At 50.9% G+C, this 26,896-nt stretch overlaps 10 protein-coding genes across 10 annotated transcripts; 4 read left to right on the top strand and 6 right to left on the bottom strand.

Annotated features, from left to right (window-relative positions):
- Nucleotides 1-218: 218 nt before the first annotated feature.
- On the bottom strand, nt 219-1,944 carry BJX67DRAFT_106955 (uncharacterized protein). The gene is made up of 4 exons (XM_071024255.1): nt 1,760-1,944; nt 1,368-1,649; nt 860-1,291; nt 219-707 (listed from the first exon to the last, which is right to left on the bottom strand). The coding sequence occupies exons 2-4, from the start codon at nt 1,533-1,535 to the stop codon at nt 465-467; spliced, it is 843 nt and encodes a 280-aa protein (XP_070886159.1). The 5' UTR covers nt 1,536-1,649; nt 1,760-1,944; the 3' UTR covers nt 219-464.
- A 568-nt stretch (nt 1,945-2,512) lies between these two features.
- BJX67DRAFT_106953 (uncharacterized protein) lies at nt 2,513-3,645 on the bottom strand. The gene has a single exon (XM_071024254.1). It carries the CDS (start codon nt 3,328-3,330, stop codon nt 2,635-2,637), a length of 696 nt encoding a protein of 231 aa, XP_070886158.1. The 5' UTR covers nt 3,331-3,645; the 3' UTR covers nt 2,513-2,634.
- Nucleotides 3,646-5,092, top strand: BJX67DRAFT_106432 (uncharacterized protein). Its single transcript, XM_071024251.1, has one exon. It carries the CDS (start codon nt 3,961-3,963, stop codon nt 5,002-5,004), a length of 1,044 nt encoding a protein of 347 aa, XP_070886157.1. The 5' UTR covers nt 3,646-3,960; the 3' UTR covers nt 5,005-5,092.
- BJX67DRAFT_106706 (ATP-binding protein) lies at nt 5,093-7,382 on the top strand. The gene is made up of 2 exons (XM_071024252.1): nt 5,093-6,899; nt 6,955-7,382. Exons 1-2 carry the CDS (start codon nt 5,181-5,183, stop codon nt 7,111-7,113), a joined length of 1,878 nt encoding a protein of 625 aa, XP_070886156.1. The 5' UTR covers nt 5,093-5,180; the 3' UTR covers nt 7,114-7,382.
- Nucleotides 7,347-9,169, bottom strand: BJX67DRAFT_353317 (malate dehydrogenase). Its single transcript, XM_071029113.1, has 5 exons — nt 8,987-9,169; nt 8,781-8,898; nt 8,559-8,708; nt 8,399-8,493; nt 7,347-8,343 (listed from the first exon to the last, which is right to left on the bottom strand). Exons 1-5 carry the CDS (start codon nt 9,050-9,052, stop codon nt 7,750-7,752), a joined length of 1,023 nt encoding a protein of 340 aa, XP_070886155.1. The 5' UTR covers nt 9,053-9,169; the 3' UTR covers nt 7,347-7,749.
- Nucleotides 9,170-9,434: 265 nt separating this feature from the next.
- On the bottom strand, nt 9,435-10,745 carry BJX67DRAFT_106746 (golgi SNAP receptor complex member 2 family protein). Its single transcript, XM_071024253.1, has 4 exons — nt 10,483-10,745; nt 10,316-10,415; nt 10,042-10,223; nt 9,435-9,967 (listed from the first exon to the last, which is right to left on the bottom strand). The coding sequence occupies exons 1-4, from the start codon at nt 10,483-10,485 to the stop codon at nt 9,527-9,529; spliced, it is 726 nt and encodes a 241-aa protein (XP_070886154.1). The 5' UTR covers nt 10,486-10,745; the 3' UTR covers nt 9,435-9,526.
- Nucleotides 10,746-12,375: 1,630 nt separating this feature from the next.
- Nucleotides 12,376-14,336, bottom strand: BJX67DRAFT_353308 (putative pyruvate dehydrogenase complex, dihydrolipoamide acetyltransferase component). The gene is made up of 4 exons (XM_071029112.1): nt 14,080-14,336; nt 13,957-14,006; nt 13,669-13,892; nt 12,376-13,613 (listed from the first exon to the last, which is right to left on the bottom strand). The coding sequence occupies exons 1-4, from the start codon at nt 14,187-14,189 to the stop codon at nt 12,531-12,533; spliced, it is 1,467 nt and encodes a 488-aa protein (XP_070886153.1). The 5' UTR covers nt 14,190-14,336; the 3' UTR covers nt 12,376-12,530.
- A 134-nt stretch (nt 14,337-14,470) lies between these two features.
- BJX67DRAFT_105911 (Arf family guanine nucleotide exchange factor SEC7) lies at nt 14,471-21,287 on the top strand. The gene is made up of 6 exons (XM_071024248.1): nt 14,471-16,375; nt 16,439-16,623; nt 16,679-18,978; nt 19,038-19,404; nt 19,460-20,509; nt 20,581-21,287. Exons 1-6 carry the CDS (start codon nt 14,612-14,614, stop codon nt 20,909-20,911), a joined length of 5,997 nt encoding a protein of 1,998 aa, XP_070886152.1. The 5' UTR covers nt 14,471-14,611; the 3' UTR covers nt 20,912-21,287.
- BJX67DRAFT_106355 (bifunctional precorrin-2 dehydrogenase/sirohydrochlorin ferrochelatase MET8) lies at nt 21,115-22,447 on the bottom strand. The gene is made up of 3 exons (XM_071024250.1): nt 22,207-22,447; nt 21,422-22,148; nt 21,115-21,379 (listed from the first exon to the last, which is right to left on the bottom strand). Exons 1-2 carry the CDS (start codon nt 22,300-22,302, stop codon nt 21,624-21,626), a joined length of 621 nt encoding a protein of 206 aa, XP_070886151.1. The 5' UTR covers nt 22,303-22,447; the 3' UTR covers nt 21,115-21,379; nt 21,422-21,623.
- A 146-nt stretch (nt 22,448-22,593) lies between these two features.
- Nucleotides 22,594-24,358, top strand: BJX67DRAFT_381191 (ribose phosphate diphosphokinase subunit PRS1; the record flags this gene model as incomplete). Its single annotated transcript, XM_071032976.1, has 5 exons — nt 22,594-22,852; nt 22,923-22,932; nt 22,986-23,106; nt 23,194-24,275; nt 24,328-24,358. 5 exons carry the CDS (start codon nt 22,594-22,596, stop codon nt 24,356-24,358), a joined length of 1,503 nt encoding a protein of 500 aa, XP_070886150.1.
- Between the last annotated feature and the right edge of the window lie 2,538 nt (nt 24,359-26,896).

The raw sequence follows: 26,896 nt of genomic DNA, 5'->3' as shown, positions 1-26,896 counted from the left end.
GTACTTGTCTGGTACAAGGCGGTTTCCGTATCATATGGATATGGGCGTCTCGTTTCTTTGACCCTTTTTTTTTGGTTGGGTTGGGAGGCTAGTTTTGGTCATGGTCTCAGGATTTTCATTGGTGGTGTTATTTGTATGAAGAGTTATGGCATGGAGCGACCATGTATCTCAAGCTCAATATTATCGGGTTGAAAGCATTAGATTGGCCTCTTTCTTTGTAAACATCGCCCACCAAGTCTTGGCCCTGCGCCTATCCAGCCTGGTAACTCCCAATCCATAGATCAACCAACCCAACCTAATCGCAAACTCCGTTCATAAAAAGAAGTGAATACTAAGCGTGCTTGCTTCCCTCTTAGCAGGCAAGGCCAAACCGCCAAAGAAACCCAGAACGCCTTGGAACGAAACTTCATAGGGTAGAGTGTGAAAGACCACGGATTCAATCCGAATCACATCTCGCCACAGCTTCACTCTTCATGCTCGCCGTTCTGTCCATCCTCTCCCTCTACAATACCCGCAGGAATAGTAGAGGTGTTAGAAGCAGCAGAAGCAGAACCACCCGCCTTGCTCAACTCCTTGAACTTCTTCTGCAGCGCGGCAGCGGGATACTTCTCTCCGCCGTCCTGGGAAATCGCCTCGGAGAGACGGGCCCACTTCTCAGCTTCGAACTTGTCCTCGATGTCTTTCTTCAGGCGGATGAGGCGCGCCGCCTAGGGTCCATTCGTCAGTGTAAACGTTCTCGATATGAATTGCTTACTCGAGGCGGGACGAATCGGATACAAACGCGAACAGAAACAGTTCCAGTTCAGGATCCGAATCGGGAAAACGAAAAGGGGAAAAAGATAGAGAGGGGAAAACATACATCTTCCTCGGTGAGAGTCACGAAATTCGCCTTCATAGTGTTATACCTCATGCGCAGGGTCGACCCGCCAACTTTGATCCCGGTAATGGAGACGAAGGTTTTCGTGACCTCGGCCCAGCTCCGGCCCTCGTTGTCGCGCAGGTTGAGGATCATTTTGTCTTCTGTACCAGCTGCCTCGAGGGAGGTCGGAATAGATGGGAGGGTTGCGCGAGTCGGTGTACCACCTGTGTTAGCTCCTCCGGCCGTGCCGGCGCCAGAGCCCATGCTGGTGCTGGTGGTGACACCGGCATCCTTCCTGGGCCTTTTGGTGGGAGTTACGGTGCTGTCCCCGTTTGTGTTGTTGGGCTTACGGCCACGCTTGCGCGGGGTTGGGGTTGGGGCTGCAGATGTGGTGCCATCTGCAGATTCGTCTGCGCTGATGGTTGGCTTGACCTGTTGATGTTTGTTAGATCCTATCCGATGGCTGAGTGTGTTTGGTTTGAGGGGGGTTGGCTGGTTGTGTTGTTACCTCTTCTTCGAGTTCGGTCTTTACAATCGAGGCGGGTGCATCCTCGTTCTGCACGTCCTGCTCCTGCTTCACGACTGCGTTGACGGCGTCCAGCTTTTTACCCGCGGGGGAGTTGAGGGCGACAAAGCCGTTGGTTGGGGAGGAGGGTCTGGAGGTATCTGGGGTCATGTTGGTTTTGAGTGAGGGTTGCTGATACCAAGGAGCTCTGTGGATACTCGAAGGCGTAAGTGAGGTGAGGGAAACCGAGGAGAGTGAAAAATTGGAAGGGCGAGGAAATGGGTGCTAGATAGTCGAGATTGTGAGCTCAAGCAGGAGGAGGAAAAGTAGAATAGAGTCTGAAGGGGAATGATGAGCCCGGTGGTGTGGGAGGTTGAGGGTGTGGTGTTATTCACAAGAGCAAGGAGAGGGGAGGGAATAAGGGTGACGAAAGTTGGCTATGAGCTTTTTTGCACAGTCATTGTCTAGTGCTGGTGTCCATGTCTTTGCTCGTTTTGGAGTGACGATTGAGGGAGTTAAGACGGCCGTCCCATATATAGTGTTTGTTCCTGAGTCGAGGAGCTACTTCCTTCTCAGTTGGAATTGTCAAAGCCCGAGTGCATTCAGAGCTTCTAATCTGCCTAAGAATTCAATTTCATAGAGCTTGGTGTTCGTGATGTTGAGCTGCAGTTCTCTCTATACTTCCGCCCGCCACGGGTGAACAGTGATTGGAGCGCCAGTCTGACAGGGCAATCGATGATGCTTGCGAGTTTTGATCCAGCGAGCCGCTTGATCCCTGCACAGTGGCCATTCCATTCTTGACGGAAGAAAAAAGAAAGAAAGTGAAGCGACGCGATTCCTTTGCCTTTCCGCCACTCCGCGACCCATGAAAAGCGCGGATACCCTGGTATCCAATGCTAAACAAATGAGGTTGACAACTGACTCTGGTGTGCAGCTTTGGGTGGTCAGTCAGGCCCGAGTCGCCGTCGTCCACGATTCGTTGCCTCTATTTATCAAGTCCCAGGCTAGCGCTGGCTGCTCAAGTTGAGATATTCACGAGCGTCGTAGGAAGATATTTTCGAGGACCTGGGGACGGGAATCCTGCTGGTCATATCATCGCCAATTTCGAGTTTCACTCAGAAAAGAACAGGACCGGAAGACAATGGGAAAAAAGGACTCTGCGCTAAACGAGAGCACTGGCGACTTTGCATGCAACAAGTCACACATAAACAATGTCATTCGTCAGCCCGCCCCATCGGACTTCAGCTGCATTTCCGACTGAACCTCACGATCAGCGATTCGTGTTCCCGGAGCCCAAAATCTGGGATGGTCTCGTCCAGCGGTCCTTCTTCCTTGTTCTTGTTCCTCCTGGGGGTTCCAGGTTGTCTTCCCAGGCACCCATTGAGGGGGGAGCGGGAGACTTGGGCGCTAGCGATTCAGTTTGGCGAGAGAAGCGCTGGTGAGAAGAATCGGGCATCTGGCATCGACGATGGCACAGGAAGAACGGTTGATTACTGGATCGGCATCGACTTGCTCTCTCAAAGCGGAAGTAAAAGGAAATTCGCCGGGCATGTGCAGTGAGGAATCGACCGAGAGTTCGCTGAAAGAGGAAGATTGTCCGGAGCAGGTTGTTTGGACATCGGCTGGGGCGCTTGCTCGGAGAGAATGCCAGCTGGATGGACGGCTGATCGGTCGGAAGCCAGGCGAAAGATGCCCAAAGGTAGCTTGAAGAACTGGCAAGGTATTTAGCTCGTATAGTTTTTGACTGGGATTGGAAGGCTGCAATTCTACCCGAATGCCACTTGAGATCCCTGCTCCGTGTGTTCGGGAGAGCGGAGCTGAGAGCTGATAGTATCAATCGAAATACGCCCGTTCCAGGCTCGGGAGCATTGTCTGGATGGGAAGAGGTGAAGAAGGGCCAACACGCATCCATAATAAGGCGATGGTGGCCAGACACGACAGCAGAGAGGGAAATGTTGAGAGTCATCAGGTCGGAGGTCACATTCCCCTCCAGCTTCCTCAATCTCTCGTCAGCATGATTGGTATTGTTCTTCTCCCGCCAGGCATCAGCTCCAGCGCAGCACCAGGCATCGACTGCCAGCTGGACTCCTGGGGTCTTCTCTTGTCGTCGCTTTCTGTTCGGTTCTATATAAGGCTGGTCAGCTGCCCTGCGCGTCAGCCTCGCGACTCGGCGGCCTGCATCTTCTATCTACTGCCTCTTCTCTTTCCTTCCTTTCGTCCTTCACATCACTTGGACTTCAGTCCGTGCGAGATCCTATTCCCATTTAAGGTTCTTCCCCAAGCTTCCAGCAGAAGATCCAGACTAACTCACCGCTAGAACTCCTGCTTCGCTCTTTTCAACCAATCCACATAGCGGTCGACGCAAGGCAGACCAAGCACTCGATGATCGTGGCCTTTATTTGACGTGCGTCATGTCCAGAGAGCATCTCTCTGTCCTTTTCTTTCTCCGCCTCTTGGTCGTCTTTCTCCTTTCTCATTGATGGGAGCTGCTCATCCCTTTCCCGCTACCCACTCACTCATTCAACTCTAGCAGCCTTTCAAGTTTCTTCACCCTGCACGGCAGAATTGTTCCAGCTCAGGCCTATAAAAATCTATCATGCCTGCCGACCCTGATCCTTCGTCTTCCAACTCACTCAGTTTCCAGCAGTCTCCCGTCTCCGAGCCCGAGGCGCAGAGAGATCCAAGCGCCAACCCCATCCAGAGCCCAACTTCAGCTCCGCTCCCTGAAGCTCCACAGCGGGTCCCATCTCCGGTGCCACAGCGCTCCGAAGCGATGGCCGATACTCCCAGTACAACAACCACCGCCACCACGGCCGACACCAATCCCCATGCCGACTCAGCTGTCGAAAATAATGCTATCAAAACTGAACCAAAGCCCGGGGCCTCCGTTTCAGAGACTGCTACCAAGAAATCCGCCTGTAAGAAGCATCCCACTAAGGAGCACGACCGGAATCGCGAGTCGAAGAAAAAGTCCCGCAAGGCAGGCAAGAGTGCGTCGACAGCCACTCCTAGCGATGATAGCTCCTCCGACGTAAGCTCTTCCTCCGATAGTATTAGTTCAAGCGACTCCGCCTCAGAAGATGAAGACTCCCCTTCAGAGTCATCCGAGTTGGAAATTGACCGGCATTCCCGGCGGACGCGGACAAGGGCCAATGCGAAGAAGAAATCAAGACGCAATAGAAAGAAGAAGACCAACTCGCACTACGACAGTGAGTCAGTTACCGGCTCCGATATTGAGGAGGCGGAGCAGGATGGTTCTTTCAATGAGAAGCAGCTTCGGAAGCTCATCAACCGGCTCAAGCTAAAGAAGGCCAGAATCCTTGACCCCAGGGGAGATTCTTCGGAGGATCAACAGTTTGACGACCGCGACGCGGACATAGTGGAAATGTCGCTCGCCTTGGCAAAGGAGAAGCTGAAGTCGAAAGAGACACAAGCCGATGGTAGGCGCGGCAAAAGGCGCGCGAGGCGGACATTGGGCGACCCGTTAGCGGACAGTCAGAAAGGTTTGCAGAGAAAGTTCAAGAAGAAAGCCGGTTCGAAAATTGCCTTCAAAAGAGTCGATCAACGTGCGTATCCTCCACTGGCTTCCCTCCTTGCAAATGGGAACTTAGCACTGACCTCCAGATCTGATTCTGCGTAGTATGGGATAATACAATCCACAACTTCAAACTCACAGAGACCATCGACGACCCTTCTGTGAATGAGTGGGACCAGTATCTTTTCACCGTTCGCCGCAAGTTTGACTGGGATAACAAATACTTGGAGACAGTTGTGGATCTCAAGAGCAAGCACATTCGTGATGCGCTGGCCAAGGTCATGGATGGTGTCAAGGGTGTCAGTCTAGTACAAGAGACGGCCGTGGTGGATCCCAACATGCTCTTTCTATACCTGGAGGAAACTCGCCAATATATGAAGGAGCTCAAGCATCAGGCCAAGACTGAGAAGAAGAAGAAAGCGAGGAAGATAGCTGGTCTCAAAGCCAACCATCTAAAGATCCTCATCAAATACCTCGACACAGACTATGCTGAGATAAAAAAGACACTGTATCCATTGTTGGAGGCGAACACAATCACTTTCGACCTCCTGTGGGCGTTATTTAAGCCGAACACTATCGCATACGCTCCCACGTACGGAAATCAAGATGAGCCACGCGCGTTCAAGATCGAATACGCTACCAAGGAATCATCATTCATGAAAGGTCAGTGGTACAGCATCGAAGGCCGGTATCTTGAATACGATGGCAGAACCTTTGGCATGGGAACCATGGCAGCGGAGGTGGAGGCGTTCAAGGGAGCTCGCAAGATCACCAGCTTAGGGTGTTATCCGCTCAAGTACCACCGCGAAGCCGATGAGGTCAAAGCGAAACTGATTGAACGTGGGAAGAAATTTGTCGCTCTGAGGGGTATGAATTACCGTTTCCATAAGGGCATGGGATTCTACAAGAAGAAGCGCTCCGTCATCAAGGTCAATATCAACGGGCGAGTCATGGTCGATCCTGCTATCCACCGCCGTATCAATCCCAACTATCCCATAAGCACGGTCCGTCCCAAAGACCCTGACTTTCTCGACGACTCGGATGATGGAAGCGACGCTGGATGTTGTTGTGCCTCGGGATCAGAATCAGATCAGCCGCACACCCAACGCCGCGACTCGGACTCGCCAAAGATCAAGTACAAGGTCGTTCGCGACAAGGAAGGTCGACCACAGGTTGTCGCGGTCGAAGTCGACGAAAATGGGAATGAAATCCAGAAGGAGACCATGGACGAGGTCGAAGATGCTTCTGGGAGAGATTTTACGGAGGAGGAGTTGCTGATTGCAAGCCCCGTTGTCCTGGGATTTGCGTTCAGTGAGAAACTGTGGCTGGAATTCACCATATCCGGTATCAGCGATATCGAATGGAACGAGGAAGCGTTCGACTCACTTGTCCTCCCAGGCAACCAAAAGTCCATTGTGAAGGCTCTTGTGGAGTCTCATACCTTCTGCGCTGCCCAAAACATTGACGATGTGATTCAAGGGAAGGGCAAGGGCCTCGTAGCTGTGCTCCATGGCCCACCCGGCACCGGCAAGACACTCACGGCTGAGGGAATTGCAGAGTTGCTGAAGCGCCCCTTATACATGGTGAGCGCTGGCGAACTGGGCACAGACTCGCGGACACTAGAGGCGGAGCTGAACAAAATCTTGGACATCGCCCATTCTTGGGGAGCCGTGCTGCTTCTAGATGAGGCAGATATTTTCTTGGAGAAGCGAACGATCCAAGACATTCACCGCAACGCGCTCGTCAGCATATTCCTTCGGCTACTTGAGTACTTCCAGGGGATTCTATTCCTGACGACTAACCGGGTGGAAACGTTTGACGACGCCTTCCAGTCCCGAATCCACGTTGCACTGCGCTACGGTGAGCTCACGACAAAGGCTAAGCGCAGCGTATGGAAGATGTTCCTTGAAAGGGTTCAGGCCATGGAGGGCGTACAGACGGCCAAGTTCACTGACAAGGACTTTGATTTGCTATCACGCCACAACCTCAACGGGCGACAGGTGAGTTTCCCATCCTCAACCAGGGTTGCTGAATGTACACTAACCCGGTCGTAAGATCAAGAATTCAGTCCGCACAGCGCAAGCTCTCGCCGTCAACGAAGAAACCCCATTGTCAATGGAGCATATAAAGCGTGTTCTTGATGTCGCTGAGACCTTCGATCATGATCTGCGCGGAGGGACTGGTTACATCGACGCTATGAGAAGTTACACTTAAGTCAGTCAGTTGGTCTTTCTCCCCGAGCCCTTTTTTTTGATTTCCAAAATCGGTGCTTTCATACGGGATTTTTGTTCTTCTCTATCAACCTAGCTGTCTACCCAATTTTGGTTATATCAAATCCCTTGCGATGTTACGCCTAACGAGGGTTTCGGAATTCACGAATGAATGAATGATGACTATACTCTTCGTGACCTAGCTAACATAATTGAGAAATAATTCTATTCTTGCCATATGGAGATCCAACTCGGTGCTTGGACGTGAGGAGGTCCTCAGGTTGCCAATCAGATACACAAAGTACGAAACAAGCCGTAGAATTGCCACCCACCATCTCCCTCAATCCATCCATACTATCGACAACAAACATACATGAATTCAGAATGTATGCAGTCTACTTTGTGGAATGCGGAATGTATCATAAAAGTCATGATAAAGATCTTGATTTATATTTTGGTAGGAAATACATGCCAAATCTCCCCGCCACCGATCCCCATGAAGCGAGTACCGCACCGGCAGCTGCGTTCCTCCAATGTAGGACTAGTCGACGGGATAGAAGTGGTGTGGGGTGAATGGGTCGGCAGGACTGTTATACAGGGAGGAACGCCGCTGCAGAACTTTCAAAGTTTTGGAATGCATTTAAGGGTTGGCCTTGACGAAATCGATACCCTTCTTGATGTTCTTCTCCAAGTCGACGAGACAGGCGTCAAGGAGCTTCTGCTCGTACTCGTTGACCTCACCCACGGGGTGGATCTTCTCAACACCGTTGGGGCCAAGCTCGACCTTGGAGGCAAAGAAGGTGATGCCACGGTCCTGGTAGAGGGGGCTATCCACGAAGGTGGGCTCAACGACGCCCTTCTCGCCCTGAGCGGCGCGGAGGAGGGACTCAGCGAAGCGAGCACCAGCCATAGCCATGGAGAGGGTAGCAGAACCAGCACCGTCCTTGGCCTTGACGACCTCATCACCACCGAACTGGATGCGGTTGACAAGCTCGTCGCGGGTGGTGCCCTGGATGCCGGGGTGGTTGGATTGAGAGAGCAGAGGGACAATGGTCACACCGGAGTGTCCACCGACGACGGGAACTGCCTCCTGGGCAGGGTCGGTGCCCTGAACCTGGGAGATGAAGCGGGAGGCACGGACAACATCAAGGGTGGTAACACCGAAGAGACGCTTGGGGTTATAGACGCCCTTGGATTTGAAGACCTCGGAGACAATGGGGACGGTGGAGTTGACCTAATCAGATCAGTCACGAGAACGATTTTGGACGACAGAACTTCGGGGCGCATACAGGGTTGGAGATAACGAGGATGTTGGCCTCAGGGGAAGCCTCAGCAGCAGCCTTGGCAAGGTCGCGGACGATGGAGGCGTTGGTGTTGAAGAGGTCTATCAGATATATGATCAGTTTCTCTCCATGTTGCTATGCTGGCAGTTAAAGATTCCATCCATACCGTCACGGGTCATGCCGGGCTTGCGGGGAACACCGGCAGGGATGAGGACGACCTCGGAACCCTTAAGAGCATCGCGGAGGCCAGACTCGGAAGGTTCGAAGCCAGAGACGGAGCTGTTAGTGTTGATGTGGCTAATGTCGGCGGCGACACCTAAAAGCTCTGCCGTCAGACCATTCCAAAGTGTTGCGGACAATGGTATTCAGAAAATGTGAGCATCCGTACCGGGACCGCCGCGGATATCGTAGAGCGCAAGCTCGGAGACACGGGGGTTAAGCTTGAGGAGCAGGGACAAGGGCTGTCCGATACCACCACCAGCACCGAGGACAGTAACCTTGGAGGCCTAGGAATCGTGAAAGTTGTCAGCAATTGAATCGGTAGGTTCGTCCGAGGTACCAAACAAAGGCGCGACAACACCGAGCCGAACATACCTGGCTGGCAGAGGCCGAGAAGGCCCGCTTCTGGAGGAAGCCAAAGGATTGGCGGGCAGCGAACATGGTATCTGGTGGTCGACTAAGAAAACCGATAGATCAGACGAAGATAAGGACGTGGGGAGAGGCAATTGCGATGAAAGGAGATGGGGAAAAAGAGAAGGGAGAAGAGCCGTTGCCGGTGAGAGAGAAAAAGAGTTTGGGGGCCGGTTAAATCGCGCGGTCCGTTTTCGATCTCCACGGCAGCCAACGGAAGCGCTTCAGACTCACGGGACCCGCGGGTCTTGCTGCGAATTTCTTTTCTTCTTTCCAGAGAAAACAATACAATACAAGGAACTTCAGTCTTTGACAGCATAGCTTGGGAGATATCCGCCCAGGACACAATCGACAAGCTGGTTATCACGCCCCCAGCAATCCAAAAACGCCTGCGCTAGTGAAACTATACAAGCAACAACAAGAACATGGGAGTATTGTGCGACAGCTGCCAGCATAAAAAAACGCTGTTATTACAATCCAAACTCGGGAGAGCTCAGCACCCCATTATCTCAGGAAGTGCAGTACCGCCCAGCAGAACAAGAAGAAGAGTAGCACCCCGAGCCAGAAAATCCATTTGTCCTGTTTTGCTCGTCGCTCGACCCTGCGAATCGTCTCCCCGCTTACTCCCAATGTATTCGCGACGCTGTAGAGACGGCGCTGTGTGCCTTTGAGCACTTCTCGCTGCTGTCCCAGATCAGCAAGCACCGCCCGACCCCGGTCGAGGAAGTCGTCAATCTGGGAACTCGTGTTCGAGAGGAAAGATTGTTCCCGCAGAGCATGTGTCTCCCTGGTGTAGTCCGACCCTCCAAAGCCGGGGCCCGATCGTGACGAGGATGGTGCGAAGGCTGAGGCGTTAGGGGTAGATGGGTGAGCATATGGATTCTCAGGTGTAGATGTATGATGCGGCCGTCGACCAAGTAGCTCGTGGCGGTTCGTTACGGATTGCTGTTGGTCAAAGAAGCCGATTAGGCCGGTCTGATCATGTGGCTACAAAAGGCAACTCAGGCATTGACACTTACAGCATCTTCTCTCTCCTTCCGTAGTTGGTCGAAATGTTGGCGGTAATCTTGTAGCTCTGCTCTGAAGTTTTTAACTCTCTCGAATGCCTTTTCCTGCTTTTCCGGGATCAATTCCTTCTTGGACAATGCAGAGTAGTCATCGATCGTCCGCGATAATGAAGCTAGAGAGGCCGCAATTTGGCCTACGCACGTGTGTTAGTATCAATACTGCTGGCAGGCGAAGAGGGTCGCCAAATTTCTCTACACGGTATGTGCTTTCTGGGCTTGCCATTACCTTGTAGTGCGGGAGGAGTCGTTCCAGGCGATTGTGCGAACGTGTCGAGATCGCGGCGGATCGCGGATGACTGCTTGAGCGCGGAGTTGAATAAAGAGTTCTACATAGATAACATCGTCTCGGTTAGCTCTAAAGTAGGAAAAAAAATATGCCACAGAGCCTCTGACCATCTCGTATAGTACCGCATTCAGCGCCCAAACAACAGCAAAATTGCGGTGTCAATACACGAAGGCTACTCGTCTAGAACCAATCGACGATGGCGGGTGCACAGTAGGGTCCGTAACAATTTCGTACGGAAGGCAGCCAAATTCAAGTTCCAGGTCGCTGTATAAAGAGTAAGGATGTGCTCGATATCGATATTCTGCAAGGGCTGTACAACTTCCAAGTGATGTCAATTCTATCAACAGGCCACATGTTCTTGAAGCGACCACATTCTGACATCGCTGACCGCCTCCGCGACCCGCACAGCAGCACTCCGGTCCCGGTTCATGATGTTGATAGTCAGCCCTTTGATAATAACTTCCATTAGGCACTGGTCCAAACTTCTCGACCCCGAATTGCCACGGGCTACATCTTCTGCGTGCTTCTGCCTCCTAATCCAGAATAGACAGGATCCCAACAAGAAACCACCGTGATATGTCACACTCCGGTTCCAACCTGTCTTCTCAGCCGAAGGACTTCCAGGAACTACTATGGGATCATTATATCGGCTCTATCTGAAAGGAAATAATCGTCCGAGAGCTAGAAAATACCCTCGTTCATAACTAGAAGTACATTAAGACATGCCACAGTCACTGAGCCATGCGAAACTCCAAGACAAAGACCGGCAAACCATGTTGGAAACTATCCGAGACAAGGGAAGGCTCATATTAACCATCCTGGTACTTATTTGGGGGGGTATTTGTTTTGGAGGAACCATCTATAGGAGCCGTCTGGTTAACGTTATTGTATAGCGTGGGGGCGAAGGGCAACGTACTTGCTGACGAAGTAATCAGCCGCACCAAAGACCCCCACGACCCCTGTCCAAAGCCCAACAACCTCCCAGGAAAGCTTTCCTTGCGTGTGTTTCTTGTAAGCGCCGAGCCCGAGACCCAAGCTGACAAGAGCCATGACAGCAGCATTCCCAATAAAAACGGGATTGCTTTCGTTACCGCGAACGTGGGACGGCTTAACCTTGGATTTTCGCTTCTTCTCTTGAGTTTCACGAGCTTCTTGAGTATCTTCTTCCTCTCGCTCTATCCGTTCTGCCTGAGTGGAAGTCTTCACATCCTGTTCTAGGAACTCAGGCTCCACAGCTGTTACATGCGGTCCGTCAACGTCAATGAGGGAAGCGGTGTTTTCGGATTCGTCTTTGTAAACCCGATTGATGTTTGGAGCACGACTGTCGATACCAATTTCATTAGTTTAGGCGATCAAGTGCGCAATACTTGCCCGTCACTGAACTCACGCCTGCGATCAGAGTTAGCAAGGTTAGAAAACTGCGCGTATTGAGTTGAGGAGCGAACTTCTTCAGGAGACTGCTTGGGGCCTTTCGCGGCAGCTTCTGCGTAAGACATCCTGCGCTTGCCTAGAGAGATGGTCTCGACTTAATAGGGAGCCTGGTGGTGCAATTAGTGGCGAAAGGGCTCAAGACACTGGCAGTTGTATCAAATTAACTGTGTGACTGACAGTTGGAGAGAGAGAAGGGGGAAATAGAGAGAATTTAAGAGATTCTAGTCAACTGTTGAGTTCCGAATAGGTTTTCACAAGGTAGAGGTTTCGGAAAGGGTGGTGTCATGTGTCTTTATACCATCAGGTGGTCGCAACGAAAGTTCCATGGAAATGATGTCATTGATCGGTCGTTGGTGGGGCCAGTACCATGACATGTGGCTGCCAAGATCGGATCTCCATACCCACCACCAATAGAAGCCTTGTTCTGGAACAACTCCCAATGCCTTGGATCAAAGTCCGACTCGGAGCTCTTGATGCTTTGAAGGTTTTTGCATTAAATAGCCGGGGTTAGATAGTTCCTCGAGGTGGGTTTCCTTTCTCGGCGCTCTGCGAGCAGCAAAGAATCTGTATGAAGACACAAGAAAATGCTCGAATTTATAAACTGTACCTATGGTCAAAAAATCGGGGGATTTTTAATACATAATAAGACAAAGCCCAGGATGAGGCTCCGAGCCAATGCGCTAGCACAAATGATTGACCGGAGATATAATCCGGAGTCGGCAACTTATAGCAAGAGTTCCAATGGGTTCTCAACGACCTTCTTCAGCTCCTTGATCCACTCTGCACCAACCGCACCATCAACAACCCTGTGGTCAAAGCTACCAGTCACAACGATCTGGTCATCCCACTCAACCGAAGTGCCTTCCTCGGTCTCAACAGGAACAGCGACCTTGCGAGTGGTACCAACAGCAAGAATACCAGCCTGAGGGGGATTGATAACAGCAGTGAACCTCTCAACCGCAGGGTTCATACCCATGTTGCTGATGGTGAAAGTACCACCCTGGAACTCTTCGGGTTTGAGCTTGTTGTCCCGCGCACGTTTGCTAAGGTCCTTGATCTGGTTCGAAATGCCAGCCAAGCCAAGACCTTGGGCATTCTTGACAATAGGAGTAATTAATCCAACAGGAGTAGCGACCGCAACGCTGATATCGGCGGTCTTGTGCTGGCGAATAACTACTTGGCCGTTCTCCTCCTTCCAGCTGGAGTTAACCTGGGGAACCTTGAGAAGAGCGGCAGCGCAAGCCTTGACAAGGAAGTCATTGACGGAGAGCTTGTACTTGCCGTCAGCAGATGCGTTGAGGGCTTGGCGAAGCTTCAGGAGCTTGGTGACGGACAGGGTGGTGGAAACGAAGAAATGGGGGTTCTGGTTCCAAGACTGCTGGAGGCGGGAAGCGATCGTCTTGCGCATCGAAGTAAGAGGGATATCCTCAGACGCAGCCTCAGCAGCAGCAGCTGGAGCGCTAGATTTGTACTTCTCCACATCCTCCTTCGTGATCTGGCCACCACGCCCAGTACCCTTCAGAGCCTTGATCGGCACACCCTTCTCGAGAGCCAACGCCTTAGCAGCCGGGCTAATGGAAGGCTCGCGGTCAAGACTGGGTTGAAGCTTCTCGCCGAAAGTCTCGGGCTCATAAGCGGCCGTCACAGGCTCAGGTGTCGATGGCTCTGAGGACGCCTTGGGAGCTTCCTTCGGAGCTTCCTCACTCTCCTTCGGCGGGGCAGCACCTGCGCCCTCACCTGCATCCTCCAAGCTGAATGATTCGAATGCGGAGACATCAGTACCCTCCTCAACCAAAACAGCAATAGGCTAATATTGTGTAGTTAGCAAACATGGCTTGCGCAGTTCAAGAGGGAACACATACAGAGCCAACAGAAACATCCTTTTCGCCCGTCTCCTTCAGGACCTTAGCCAGTACACCCTCTTCCTGGAATTCAAAGTCCATTTGCGCCTTATCGGTTTCAATCTCAACCAAAACATCACCAGGTTGTAGAGCATCACCGGCTTTCTTCTGCCATGCTCCGATGTTTCCGGCGGACATAGTCGGCGACAAAGCAGGCATGCTAATGATAGTGTGGGGAGGGAAAGCTGCGAGTTTCGAATGTCAGGCATGGCAAAGGGTCAGGCTGGGGATTCTGTAAGATAAGCATACACTTTGAGGCATAGAAGCGGGAGAGGGCGGAGAGCGTGGGCAATTGGTGTCTATAGCTCGGAATTTTCAAGTCAGCTTACACGAAGATCAATTCATTCCATGGTGAAAGGAGAGCAAACGTACTGGATCGCGGCCGTGAACTTGTAAGTGGCCTGCGGTCGCCTCAAGAAACAGGCACCTTTTGTGAGAAACATCGCGCTGGGGGTACGCATCCTGACAGCAGAGGCGACCATGGTGCCCGAGTTCTGTTTTATGATACAGATATAGGCCCGCAGCGCTATGGAAAAGGGAGGGAAAGAGGTCGGAGAGCTGTGAAATTGAAGCTGGCAGCAACCAAAAGCGATGAAACTTTTCTGGTTCACGGTGAGACAGAAGCTCCCCAACAGAGGTCGGGTCGGACCGGAACTTATTACTTCCGTGCCCTGCCGCAAAAAGACGACATGTTTACTTCCTCGTCGAACTTGTCAACTGTCACGTGCGATATTATGTAATCTCGCTGCGGCTTGTGGATGGTGCCATTGGGTTTATTATTGATGCGTGTTCTTCCTCCCTCGCCAGAGACAACTATATTCCAAGTTCCATTTGGATTTTCACTCCATTCCATGTTGGGCTTCTGTCCGCTTGGTACTGCATACTCCAGACGGAGTTTCGCATAATGGCGGAAGCTGAGAACGGCTCTATTAACGAGCTACCCCAAACATCCGACCCCCAGGCAGACACCAAGCACAACGGGTTCGATGTGGTGGCAGAATCGCAGCCTCCGGAGCAGCTCGCGGAGCCCAAACCCACACTGCCAGACGAGTCAGATCGCCAAGCCATTGGATTAAACGAAACAGAGGCGGACGATTCATCACCAACCCCATTGGAGAGCGACGAGATACACCTTACCCAAGAACGATCCGCAACACCTCCTCCTCCGACGACTACCTCCGAACCCCTCGAATCTCCAGCCGAGTCGAGTGAAGTGGATACGCAGGAGGAACAAAATGGTAGCGTGCGCACAGATCAGACTTCTACTTCCCACGAGCAGCCAAATGAAAGTCCAGTTGCTCAATCTACGGTTACTCAGGATGAGCAAGTCGCTCACGACATGCGAATGCGCTCCGACTCCCGTTCGACCACTGCGACCTTTGCTACGTACCGGTCATCAACAGTCAGCTCCGCGGTCTTCATCGTTACAGCACTAGATACAATTGGCGCGTCGAAGGAAGCCCGAAGGAACAAGGAGCTGGAGGACGCTGTGAAGAACGCGCTCGTCAATGTCAAGCAGTCAGACCGCCAGCCGATCGACCCTGAGCTGATATTCCACCCATTGTTGCTTGCAAGCAGGACATTCAGTATCCCTTTACAAGTGACTGCGCTCGATTGCATTGGCAAACTGATTACCTACTCCTACTTTGCGTTCCCATCGGCCCAAGAAGCCAATGCATCACATTCGGAAGCAACTTCCGAACAGCCTCCTCTCATAGAACGAGCCATTGATGCAATTTGTGACTGCTTTGAGAATGAAGCTACACCAATTGAAATTCAACAACAGATCATCAAATCGCTCCTTGCCGCAGTCCTAAATGACAAGATCGTCGTGCACGGAGCGGGTCTTCTGAAGGCCGTCCGGCAGATTTACAACATGTTTATCTACTCCAAGTCCAGTCAGAACCAACAAATCGCGCAAGGGTCCCTCACGCAAATGGTAAGCACGGTGTTTGACAGGCTTCGCCTGAGACTTGATCTAAAAGAGTTACGAATCCGTGAACTTGAGCATGCCCAAGGTGCCACTTCGGATGCCGTCACAATTGAGCCCTCCGACGTCAACCCATCCGGAGAGGATGACCATGTGTCAGATGTTGCTTCCGTAGGAACGGATCAGCCAGTTTCAAAGGAGCCGACTGAGAAGCTCACACTACAGAGCTTTGAATCAAATAAAGAAGTTACATCCGTCAACGACAATGCTCCGACGATGGTCACCCGTGCCAATATTACTCAGAACCAGGCACAGTCCTCGTCCGAAATATCGGAAGAGGGGAAAGAGGCTGTTGAAACCGGTCCTGACGAGGATGATGTAGACGAGATTTACGTCAAAGATGCCTTTCTGGTCTTCAGAGCTTTGTGCAAACTGAGTCACAAAGTCCTCAGCCACGAGCAACAACAAGATCTTAAATCTCAAAACATGAGGTCGAAACTTCTGTCCCTCCATCTAATCCATTACCTCATCAACAATCACGTCGCTGTTTTCACATCTCCTCTCCTCACAATCAAAAACAGCACTGGTAGTTCGGAAGGGATGACTTTTCTCCACGCCGTCAGGCCTCATCTGTGTCTTAGTTTGAGTCGGAACGGTTCCAGCTCTGTGCCTAGAGTATTCGAAGTTTGCTGCGAAATCTTCTGGCTCATGTTGAAGCACATGAGGGTAATGATGAAGGTCTGTGGACACCCAACACCCCAATAGCCAATGCCTACTCCAAATCTCTAACCCTCAAAATAGAAAGAGCTTGAAGTCTTTATGAAGGAGATATATTTAGCCATTCTTGAGAAGCGAAATTCGCCTGTGTTTCAAAAACAGTATTTCATGGAGGTGCTAGAGAGACTAGCCGATGAGCCTCGAGCCTTGGTCGAGATGTATCTCAATTACGATTGTGATCGTACAGCACTGGAAAATATCTTTCAAAAGTTTGTCCCCCGACTTTGGCTTTTGCCGGATTTCGAATCCTAACACAACCCCTAGCATCATCGAACAGTTATCACGGTATGCGAGCGCCCCTACCGCTGTGAGCCCTACTCAGCAACAGCAATACCACGAGCAGCATTCAAAGGCCTCTAGTGTGGGGAAAGAATGGCACCAGCGCGGAACCCTTCCGCCCTCCCTCACAATTACCCACGTAGGCGGCAGTCTACAGCCCACCGCGCAAACCGTACCCCCAGAGTACATATTGAAACACCAAGCTGTCGAGTGCTTAGTTGAAATCCTAAAGTCATTGGACAACTGGGCCTCGCAGCGAAGTGTGGACCAGACTGCTGTTAGGTCATTCTCACAACAGTCGGTTGATAACGCCCGGGATTCTTTGGATAGCAGCGCGCCCACGTTCCTTGCTTCACCAAGGGTTGATGGCGGCGATGGTAGTACCGGCCGCTCCACCCCAGTTCCAGACGATGATCCAAGCCAGATAGAGAAAGTGAAGCAGAGAAAGATTGCGCTCACCAATGCAATCCAACAGTTCAATTTCAAACCTAAGCGAGGAATTAAGCTTCTCGTTCAAGAAGGTTTTATCCGATCCGAGTCCCCCGAAGATATCGCATCTTTTTTGCTTCACCACGAACGGCTTGATAAAGCTATGATAGGTGAATATCTCGGGGAAGGCGAAGCCGACAACATTGCTACCATGCACGCTTTCGTCGATATGATGGACTTTTCCAAGCGTCGTTTCGTGGATGCTCTCCGCTCATTCCTGCAGCACTTCCGACTACCAGGAGAAGCTCAGAAGATTGATCGATTTATGCTCAAGTTTGCAGAGCGTTATGTTACCCAAAATCCTAACGCCTTTGCAAATGCCGATACGGCATATGTTTTAGCATACTCCGTGATCCTGCTCAACACTGATCAACATAGTGTTAAGATGAAAGGGCGTCGCATGACTCCAGAGGACTTCATTAAGAACAACCGTGGTATCAATGATAACCAGGATTTGCCTGATGACTATCTCACCTCAATATACGAGGAGATTGCTAATAATGAGATCGTTCTGGACACCGAAAGAGAGCAAGCCGCAAACTCCGGATTTCCTACATCTGCTCCCGTCGGCCTTGCGTCTCGGGCAGGGCAAGTGTTTGCAACAGTTGGAAGAGACATACAAGGTGAAAAGTACGCGCAAGCTTCCGAGGAAATGGCCAATAAGACTGAGCAGCTTTACCGAAGTCTCATTCGAGCACAGCGCAAAAATGCTGTGAGAGAGGCCCTTTCAAGGTTTATTCCCGCTACTTCGATTCAGCATGTGGGCTCCATGTTCAATGTGACTTGGATGTCATTTCTCTCAGGTTTATCTGCCCCGATGCAGGATACGCAAAATCTGAAGACCATCAAGCTCTGCATGGAAGGAATGAAGCTCGCTATCCGCATTAGCTGCGCCTTCGATCTAGAAACACCACGCGTCGCGTTTGTCACTGCCTTGGCCAAGTTCACCAACCTTGGCAATGTTAGAGAGATGGTCGCAAAGAACGTTGAGGCACTGAAGATCTTGCTTGATGTGGCACTTTCGGAAGGAAACCACCTCAAAAGTTCGTGGCGGGAGATACTCACATGCGTCAGCCAATTGGATAGACTGCAGCTCTTGAGTGACGGGGTCGATGAAGGTTCCCTGCCGGATGTTTCGCGAGTCCGTGTTGTTCCACAACCTCCCTCCGAGGGTCCTAGACGGTCTATGCAAGCACCGAGGCGTTCTCGTCCCAAATCCATTACTGGTCATACCCCTTTCCGAGCAGAAATTGCCATGGAAAGTCGCTCAGCGGAGATGGTTAAAGGGGTAGACCGGATCTTTACCAACACTGCTAACTTGTCGCACGACGCAATCATCGATTTCGTTCGAGCGCTTAGTGAAGTGAGTTGGCAGGAGATCCAATCATCAGGGCAAACAGACTCTCCTCGCACGTACAGTTTACAAAAACTGGTTGAAATCAGCTATTACAACATGACAAGGATTAAGATTGAGTGGTCCAAGATCTGGGAAGTTCTTGGGCAACATTTCAACCAAGTTGGATGCCATTCCAACACAAATGTGGTTTTCTTCGCCCTGGACTCGCTTCGTCAGCTCTCAATGCGATTTATGGAAATCGGAGAACTGCCTGGGTTCAAGTTTCAGAAAGACTTCCTCAAGCCGTTCGAGCATGTCATGGCTAATAGCAATGCCGTTACCGTGAAGGACATGATTCTTCGATGCCTCATACAGATGATTCAAGCACGTGGAGACAACATCCGCTCCGGCTGGAAAACTATGTTTGGAGTATTTTCCTTCGCGGCTCGGGAACCTTATGGTAAGTGTTGAGTGATGTATCTTTATATATAAACCAAGCAAACTAATTGTGAAATGCAGAGGGCATTGTGAACATGGCATTTGAGCACGTGACTCAGATCTATAACACCCGTTTCGGCGTGGTGATAACGCAGGGAGCCTTCCCTGACCTCATCGTGTGCCTCACGGAGTTCTCAAAGAACATGAGGTTTCAGAAGAAGTCGCTACAGGCGATCGAGCTTCTGAAATCGACGGTTTCAAAAATGCTTCGAACTCCTGAATGCCCTCTATCTCATCGCGGAACGCCATCAGAGGGTTTCCATGAAGATGCCACGAACCTCAGTCAGCAGCTTACACGACAGTCCAAAGAAGAGCAGTTTTGGTATCCTATCTTGATCGCATTTCAAGATATACTCATGACCGGTGACGATTTGGAGGCGCGGTCACGGTACGCCGACTCCGCCGCTGTTCTTTAGATTACTACTTACTAACTCGAGTTCCAGGGCCCTGACGTATCTATTTGACACCTTAATTCGATATGGAGGCGCGTTCCCACAAGAGTTCTGGGACGTCCTCTGGAGACAGCTTCTATACCCCATTTTTGTTGTGCTACAGTCCAAATCGGAAATGTCTAAGGTTCCTAACCACGAGGAACTCTCGGTATGGCTTTCAACTACCATGATTCAGGCGTTGAGGAACATGATCACACTGTTCACACATTACTTCGATGCTCTCGAATATATGCTTGGACGCGTTCTTGAGCTTCTCACCCTTTGTATATGTCAAGAAAATGACACCATCGCACGAATTGGCAGCAATTGCCTCCAGCAACTGATACTACAAAACGTTGAGAAGTTCCAGAAGGACCATTGGAGCAAGATTGTCGGCGCGTTCATTGACCTCTTCACCAAGACTACTGCCTACGAACTGTTCACGGCTGCAACATCTGAGAATTCAAGTCCCACAAGCTTACCCCAAGCCCCGAATGGACAATCAAAGGCCAACCAAGATGCTGACCAGGAACCTACCGAATCACTATCAACCCCAGAACCCCCTGTGGAATCTTCAAAACCCGACGGGATGCCGGGTGTAACTCCCGAGCCTGAAGATGGTGATATGCCTGCAGCCCCAAGTGCCGATCTAGAAGACTACAGGCCACCGATAGGTCCACAACAGCAACCAGCGGCGGTTACCGCTGCACGACGCCGCTATTTTAACCGTATTATCACGAATTGCGTCCTCCAATTACTCATGATTGAGACTGTCCATGAGCTCTTCTCCAACGACAAAGTCTACGCCCAAATACCGAGCAACGAACTTCTCCGACTGATGGGCTTGCTAAAGAAGAGTTATCAATTCGCGAAGAAGTTCAACGAGGACAAGGATCTTCGAATGCAACTCTGGCGTCAGGGCTTCATGAAATCGCCGCCAAATCTTCTCAAGCAAGAAAGTGGAAGTGCCGCAACCTATGTGCACATCTTGTTTAGGATGTACCACGATGAAAGAGAGGAGAGAAAGAGTAGCCGTTCAGAGACAGAAGCGGCCTTGATACCGTCAGTATTCCAAAAGACGTTCCTACCACTGAAAAGTATCCGAGCTTTTGCTAACATAAATATAACTCCAGTCTCTGCGCAGATATCATTCGCGGTTTCGCTCGACTCGACGAGGACTCGCAACACCGTAACATCGTAGCCTGGCGGCCGGTCGTTGTCGACGTTATCGAAGGCTACACCAATTTCCCTCTTGAGGGTTTCGACAAGCACGTTGAGATATTTTATCCACTGGCTGTTGACTTGCTCAGCCGCGATCTGAACCCAGAGATTCGCATTGCTATCAAGTCATTGTTGCAGCGAATCGGAGAGGCCAGGTTAAGTATACCCATACGGCCTCCGGTCAGCCCAAGACATTCAGTATCAGAGCAACCTTCCCGCAAGCATAGCGTTGGTAGGCGCTAATCATTTTTTGCTCCTTATTGTCACTCTAGATGGTTTGCGTCTCTAGCCTCCTCGGTTGTGCTCTATATCTTTTTTCTTTTGGATATCCTTTGCCGCCCTCTCTGTGTGGCCTTTCCTTCTTATGTTCAAGGACGGGTATCAAGTGTAAAATTAGCCATTCCGAACAGTTACTTGTTCATTTTCCTGTCAGAGACCCTCGAATCTCTATGCGAGATGGGCTTTATATACGTCATTCCACATACATGATATTCTCAGGCCGCTGAACCTTCTGGGACCAAATGTATGGGGTATAATCACAGGTGAGGCTCCGCTAGGTGCGTAAGCCATCTTTGAGTCCCAAGACAGCCCTTTATTAGCTCTTACTTTTGGTCGGCTGCTATTTGAGAGAGTTGAAGAACGATCGCCACTAGCTCCTCGGAGATGCAATCTAGCTACACATCCTACAGGCACCAGGAATATCAAAGTCCCCTAGGCCAGGTTAGCTGAGGAACACTTTGAAGGCTAACGCACCAACAGGCACAAGCGCTGAGTGAGAATAAGAGCCGCTCGAGTTTAATTTGTCTGTGCTGGAAGACTGGACCGAATCTCGCCAAGTGTTGGAATCCTTCCGGACTCGTAATGTTTGAGTAGACCCCCCATATCCCTCTCGTCCATGCGAACCAGATCCTCCAGACACCATGCTTCACAAATCCCGGACATCCTGGAGCACTCGTTAGTTTGGATAGGATGAGATCAGTGTGGGACGTTGGACATGCCACTTCATCCGTTTGGGCCCCTCCTGAGGATTGGGAGCGACTTCCCTCAGTTTCTTTCTGAGCTTTCCGACATTGTCAATAGCCGCTCCCATGCTGTCCGGGAGGGTCTCTGCGATCTTCTTCCGGACAATGCTCGCAAGTTTCGGCCCATTCCCGTTCGTACTGACCATTACTTGCAGCGGGCCATCCCGGTGCACGCTGCCAAAGTAGAAGTCACATTCAGACGGCACATCGGCTATGTTCGCCGGTATTCGTTTTTCCTTGCAGAGCCGCCAGACCTGGGTTGAAGCGTCTGGGTCATCGATGGCACAGAGGACCATATCAGCTCCCTCCAGATCTGTGGGCTCAAAGTTTCGGTCAATATGAGTTACTTGGCCCTCAGAAACGCGAAAGGCGACTTCCTCGTTTAGTCCCGAGACAGGGCACACAACGGTGACTTGTGCATCGGCGTTGAGGGCATGTAATATGCGCCCAGCGGCCACCTGCATTGGTGGGATGTCAGTGGCAAGATATATCGAGGGCGACTGAGATAAGGATTACCTCTCCCCCGCCAACTACCAAGACGTTCTTGCTTTTTACTTGCCAGGCAATAATCAAAGAGCCGCCACCTTGAACCTCAGGGAATTTCGATGCCATTTTTCCGGGACCTGAGTGTTTTGGCTTTCACTTTGTAGAGAGGGGTGCGTGAGTGAATCCTCTCCTGTACGGCCAACCACAGAAACCCAAAACGACGCGGATATTTATTTTTTCTTTCCCTGTTTGCTTTTTCCCTCTTTTCTTGAAGCTCCGATCTTTTCCTTCCTTCCCTCCCTTCTTCGTTCACTCCTCGGAAATCCTGTTATCTGCATAAGATGACGCCCTAATCTTGACCATCTTTTTTCTCCGCAGATTGATGCCGACCTTCGTTCGAATTGCTCGCTTAAAACGATGCGGGGAGTACAGATTTTTTCTGGGACATCCCATCCCCTCCTCACTGAAACCGTCTGCGAAAGGCTCGGTACTTCGCCTGCCAAGGTAGAGCTTGGGAAATTCAGCAATGGAGAGACCAATGTAAATGTTGGTGTCTCAGTACGGAATCAAGATGTCTACATCATCCAGAGTGGCAGCAAGAAGATCAACGATAGCGTCATGGAACTGTTAATCATGATCTCTGCCTGTAAGGGCGGCTCTGCAAAGTCAATCACAGGTATGGGAGCCTTGTGTCATTTCTAATAATGAGCTCTTCATGGAGACTGACATAAACATCTTCATCTTAGCGGTTATGCCGTATGGATCCTAGCTGGGCTGAATTCTACACAGTTGATGCTGACGCAAAAGAGGTACTTCCCGTACTCCCGCCAATCCAAAAAGAAGAGCCATCGTGGATCAATCACCGCACGTATGCTGGCAAACCTCCTGACAGTTGCTGGAGTTGATCATGTGATTACGTTGGATCTACATGTGCGTTATTCAGATGCCTCATTTCGTAGTACTGTATTGTTTACAATGATAGGTTTGACTGACGTTCTTATTGGTATGATTGCGCAGGCATCACAGATGCAAGGTTTTTTCGCGAAGCCTGTCGATAACCTCTTTGCTGAGCCATTCATTGCACGCTGGATCCGTAACAATGTACCCGGCTGGAGGGAAGCTGTTGTCGTCAGCAAAAACGCTGGGGGGACAAAACGCGTTACTTCATTGGCAGACACTCTGAAACTCAACTTTGGCATCGTCACGACGGACAGACGTCGGCCCAAGCCGGGGCCGACACTGGCTGACAGCACCGTCTTTTTTGAGGCTTTGGATCAGGACAGCACGCCGCTAGCTAAAGATCAGGATCCATTCGTCGTCCGCACCGCTACAGAGAGCGCCAGTGCCTCCCAATCAGGGGAGTCACAGCCGGAATTGAACACGGATGGGGAAGCTGGTAATTCACTGGGTACATTGCGACCCGAAACACCATCGGGAGCCCGACGACCTTCAGAGCTAGAAGCTGTAACCGAATACACTGATGTGCGAGTTCGGGACGTTATAACCGGGCGCCTTGTACAAGGCCACCTCGTTGATGACGATTATCCACCATCAGCGCCTACCTCTGTATCTGCTTCCGGGGACGCAACTCCCGGGCAATCACTTAGCCGTGATAGTGGTGATACTGGTCCGGTTCCGGAATCGATGGCAGATTCTATCTTTTCGGCTACGTCCTCTCTCCCCGGTGATCACGCTCTCGGTGGATCGTTCGATGCCGCAGAATCTTCCGACGAAGATGAAGAAAGAAGCATTGGGCGGGTCACTGAGCAGGAAAAGACCATCACGCTGGTCGGAGACGTCCGAGGTAGAACCGTTTTCATTGTCGACGACATGATCGACAAGTGTGGATCGTGGATTGCGGCAGCAGAAACCGTAGTGAAGCGAGGAGGAGCTAAGAAAGTCTACTGCATCGCTACACATGGGCTCTTCGGGGACTCATCCCTTGAGCAAATGGAGACTTGCAAGTCTATTGACTACATAGTTGTGACCAATACTTTCCCAATACCCCCACAAGTGGCGAAAAAATCCAAGAAGTTGGTCGTCATCGACATCTCAAGCCTTTTAGCAGAAAGCATTAGACGCCATCATTATGGTGAAAGGTGAGTGACTTCTCAGTGTATGTCGACTGAGATCTTGCTAACTTGTTTGAAGTGTTTCTGCGCTGTTCCATCTTAATGACTGATTTCAAAAAGCGGCCGGACTGTCCAGTTCTTCGGTGTTTCTATTTGCATACACAATAACTTGATGAAGCGCTCATGATACCATCTCGTACGAGGCGTACGTTGGCAAGGTGACGAAAGAATAATGACGAAAAATCCTGATGCTTATACTTGACGACATCTCAAATCTGTATAGAAACTGGGGGATTTCCTTATTCTCATCTCGCAGGGCGTTCTATTTCGTGACAGTTTTTGCGAATTTCTTTCTCTGGGCGAGCTTTACTCGACGAGACAGACTCATTTGTGATCTCATTCACTGCGTAGAGGATCAAAGGACCTCCCTGACGTCGTGACGCGGGCAAGCGAGAAGTCCACTTGGTCAAGTTTCAAGTCATCATTTGTCCCGCGTAGAGAAAACCTTTATCTTCAGATGAAGACCAAGCTGAAGGCAACGCTTCAGCGACACCAGCGATGCAGTCCACTTTGGGTACTGCAGGAGCATCTTGTTTGCTTACAAGATCGTTCCTAACGGAGCGTTGGAAGAGCAATCGAAAGGCTGTCGAGCGTCCTACTCCTTATCGTGGCACTGCTATGCCATGGAAAGTGTAGCCGCGCCGGGCAGGCTTTTCGAGCAATGAAGGCATCAATTTCTGAAGCATATCTTCTGGCATTGGTCGGTGGAATTGATGCAAGAGAACATCTCGAACATCCTGCCCTCTTTTTTTTTTTCTCTCTCTTCTGGTTAGATTCATGGTATTGGCAAATATAGAAACCGTCTCATACTCTCGACGTGCCCCCCTTGGACTGCTTTTCCGTCTGTCAATTGCTTGTGTCTTGGGTACTTGCTCCTTTGTTCTACGGAATACCTGGCCGCCCTACAACCTGAATTCGGGTGGCTGGGTTTAGATCTGTGTCTGTTCCAAATGTGGTAGACTGGTTGAAATTGCGCTGCAACCACCAATATTGTCTGTGGATGGTGTCTACTTCACGTTGACTTTGGTGCAGGATCCAGTTGGGAGATGCTCCTGCCTTGGATGGGAGCTGACAACCTATAGTTCATATGCCCGTGTAAGGCGGTGTGCATGGGGGATTAATCCCCGATAAACACAATTGTAGCGGTGTGCGTGAGTGAACCCGACAGCAAGGATTGTGGTAGAGCAATATTTTCGTGGCCAAACCCCCTGATGCGGCGAAATCGGAGTGGGTATGTTGTACGGCACTTCGCCGTGCTGCAGCGTGGCCTCGAGATGATGGCAGAATTTCGTGGATGTGGACTTCTGACGGCTACGTGAGGCCGTGCGAAACTGGATGCGCCATTGTTGTCCGCTGACTGACGGTGTTGACGGAGTTGAGAGTCTGGTGGGCGACGAAACGCCATGCGTTGCATGGACGGAAACCTCGTCCAAGGACAATGACTTCTCGGAAAATCAGAAAACTTGCGGACTCAAGATCAAGCATCAGTCAGTCGCTCAGCCGCCACTTCTCTCATGGCCTCAAGGGGAAGTGTCACGGAATGAAGGCTGAGGTGAGAGCCAACAGACCTGTCGAGAAGCCAAAAGTACCAATCTCAAGCGGAAATAAATAAACTCGGCCTCAAGGAGGGTCGAACTTCGTCATGGTGAGTTTTGGCTTGAACCAGTCAGAAACATATTGAGGATATTGCCGTCGATCAACTCAGTGGGGAACAAGGGTTCCAGATCCGACTTGTCACTTGTGTTAGATGTCAGGATGAGATTTTCGTCATTGCAGTGGGCGACTCTTCCTCAAAGCATGTGTAAGAGGAGTTTCTCCTTGGTGTGATTTTGAATTTTTTGAATATTTTTTCTTTCAATGGACTTGATGATCCAAGGTGGGAGACATGTCGGCGCCGTCTGACCAGTTTGGTCGCGAACTTCGGATCATTGCTCGCAAGGGAGGAGGCGCGTGTTCATGACTCGATGGCAGGCAGTCTTTGGAGGTTTTCTGGCGAATCGATGGCTCACGAGCCTTTGCCAAGCCGGTATCAGGGTTCCTGTTGTGAGCAACCAGGAGTCTGGAACGCCTCAGCTCTCAAATGAGTTTCTCAATTCCTGGATCTTGGGATCCTTTGGATGTTTGGCTCTTTGAGACAACGTGTGCTCCATGAAGGGGAGACAGCATTGGCTGGTCAGGCTGTTAACGTTTGGGGGGTGTCAGAAGGTGCAGGCTCTGGGCAATGATTTGCGGGTGATATCTGGATCGACTTTTTAGCGTCGCAAAATTCCGAGCTCATCAAGCTTCGACCTCTTCAAGGTTTGGTCAGGGCTTTGGGTGGAGCCGCATTGGGGGCGATGCTCATTTTGAGACAACCGCCGACCAACTGGGGCAGCGGAAAGAGGAGTATCAAGATTTTCTCAGAACAGGAGATCCGAATTTGACACAAGAGGAGAAACAAGTGGGCTTGCCTTGTGCAAAACCTGAACAAGGGAGGACTCCTGTCCCGATTTCAGGTTGGCACAGGGCAACACGAAGATGGTGTTTGTGGGAGAAGGAGCGAGGATGGGCTTCAGCCAGCCTCAGCCAGCCCGAGTTGATTTGCGAGG

The sequence above is a fragment of the Aspergillus lucknowensis genome (genome assembly GCF_044049455.1).
Source record: "Aspergillus lucknowensis strain CBS 449.75 chromosome Unknown BJX67scaffold_20, whole genome shotgun sequence".
In the NCBI taxonomy this organism is placed as follows: Eukaryota; Fungi; Ascomycota; class Eurotiomycetes; order Eurotiales; family Aspergillaceae; genus Aspergillus; species Aspergillus lucknowensis.
Note: the sequence above shows the minus strand (reverse complement) of the source record. Positions and strands in the feature narration are given on the sequence as shown.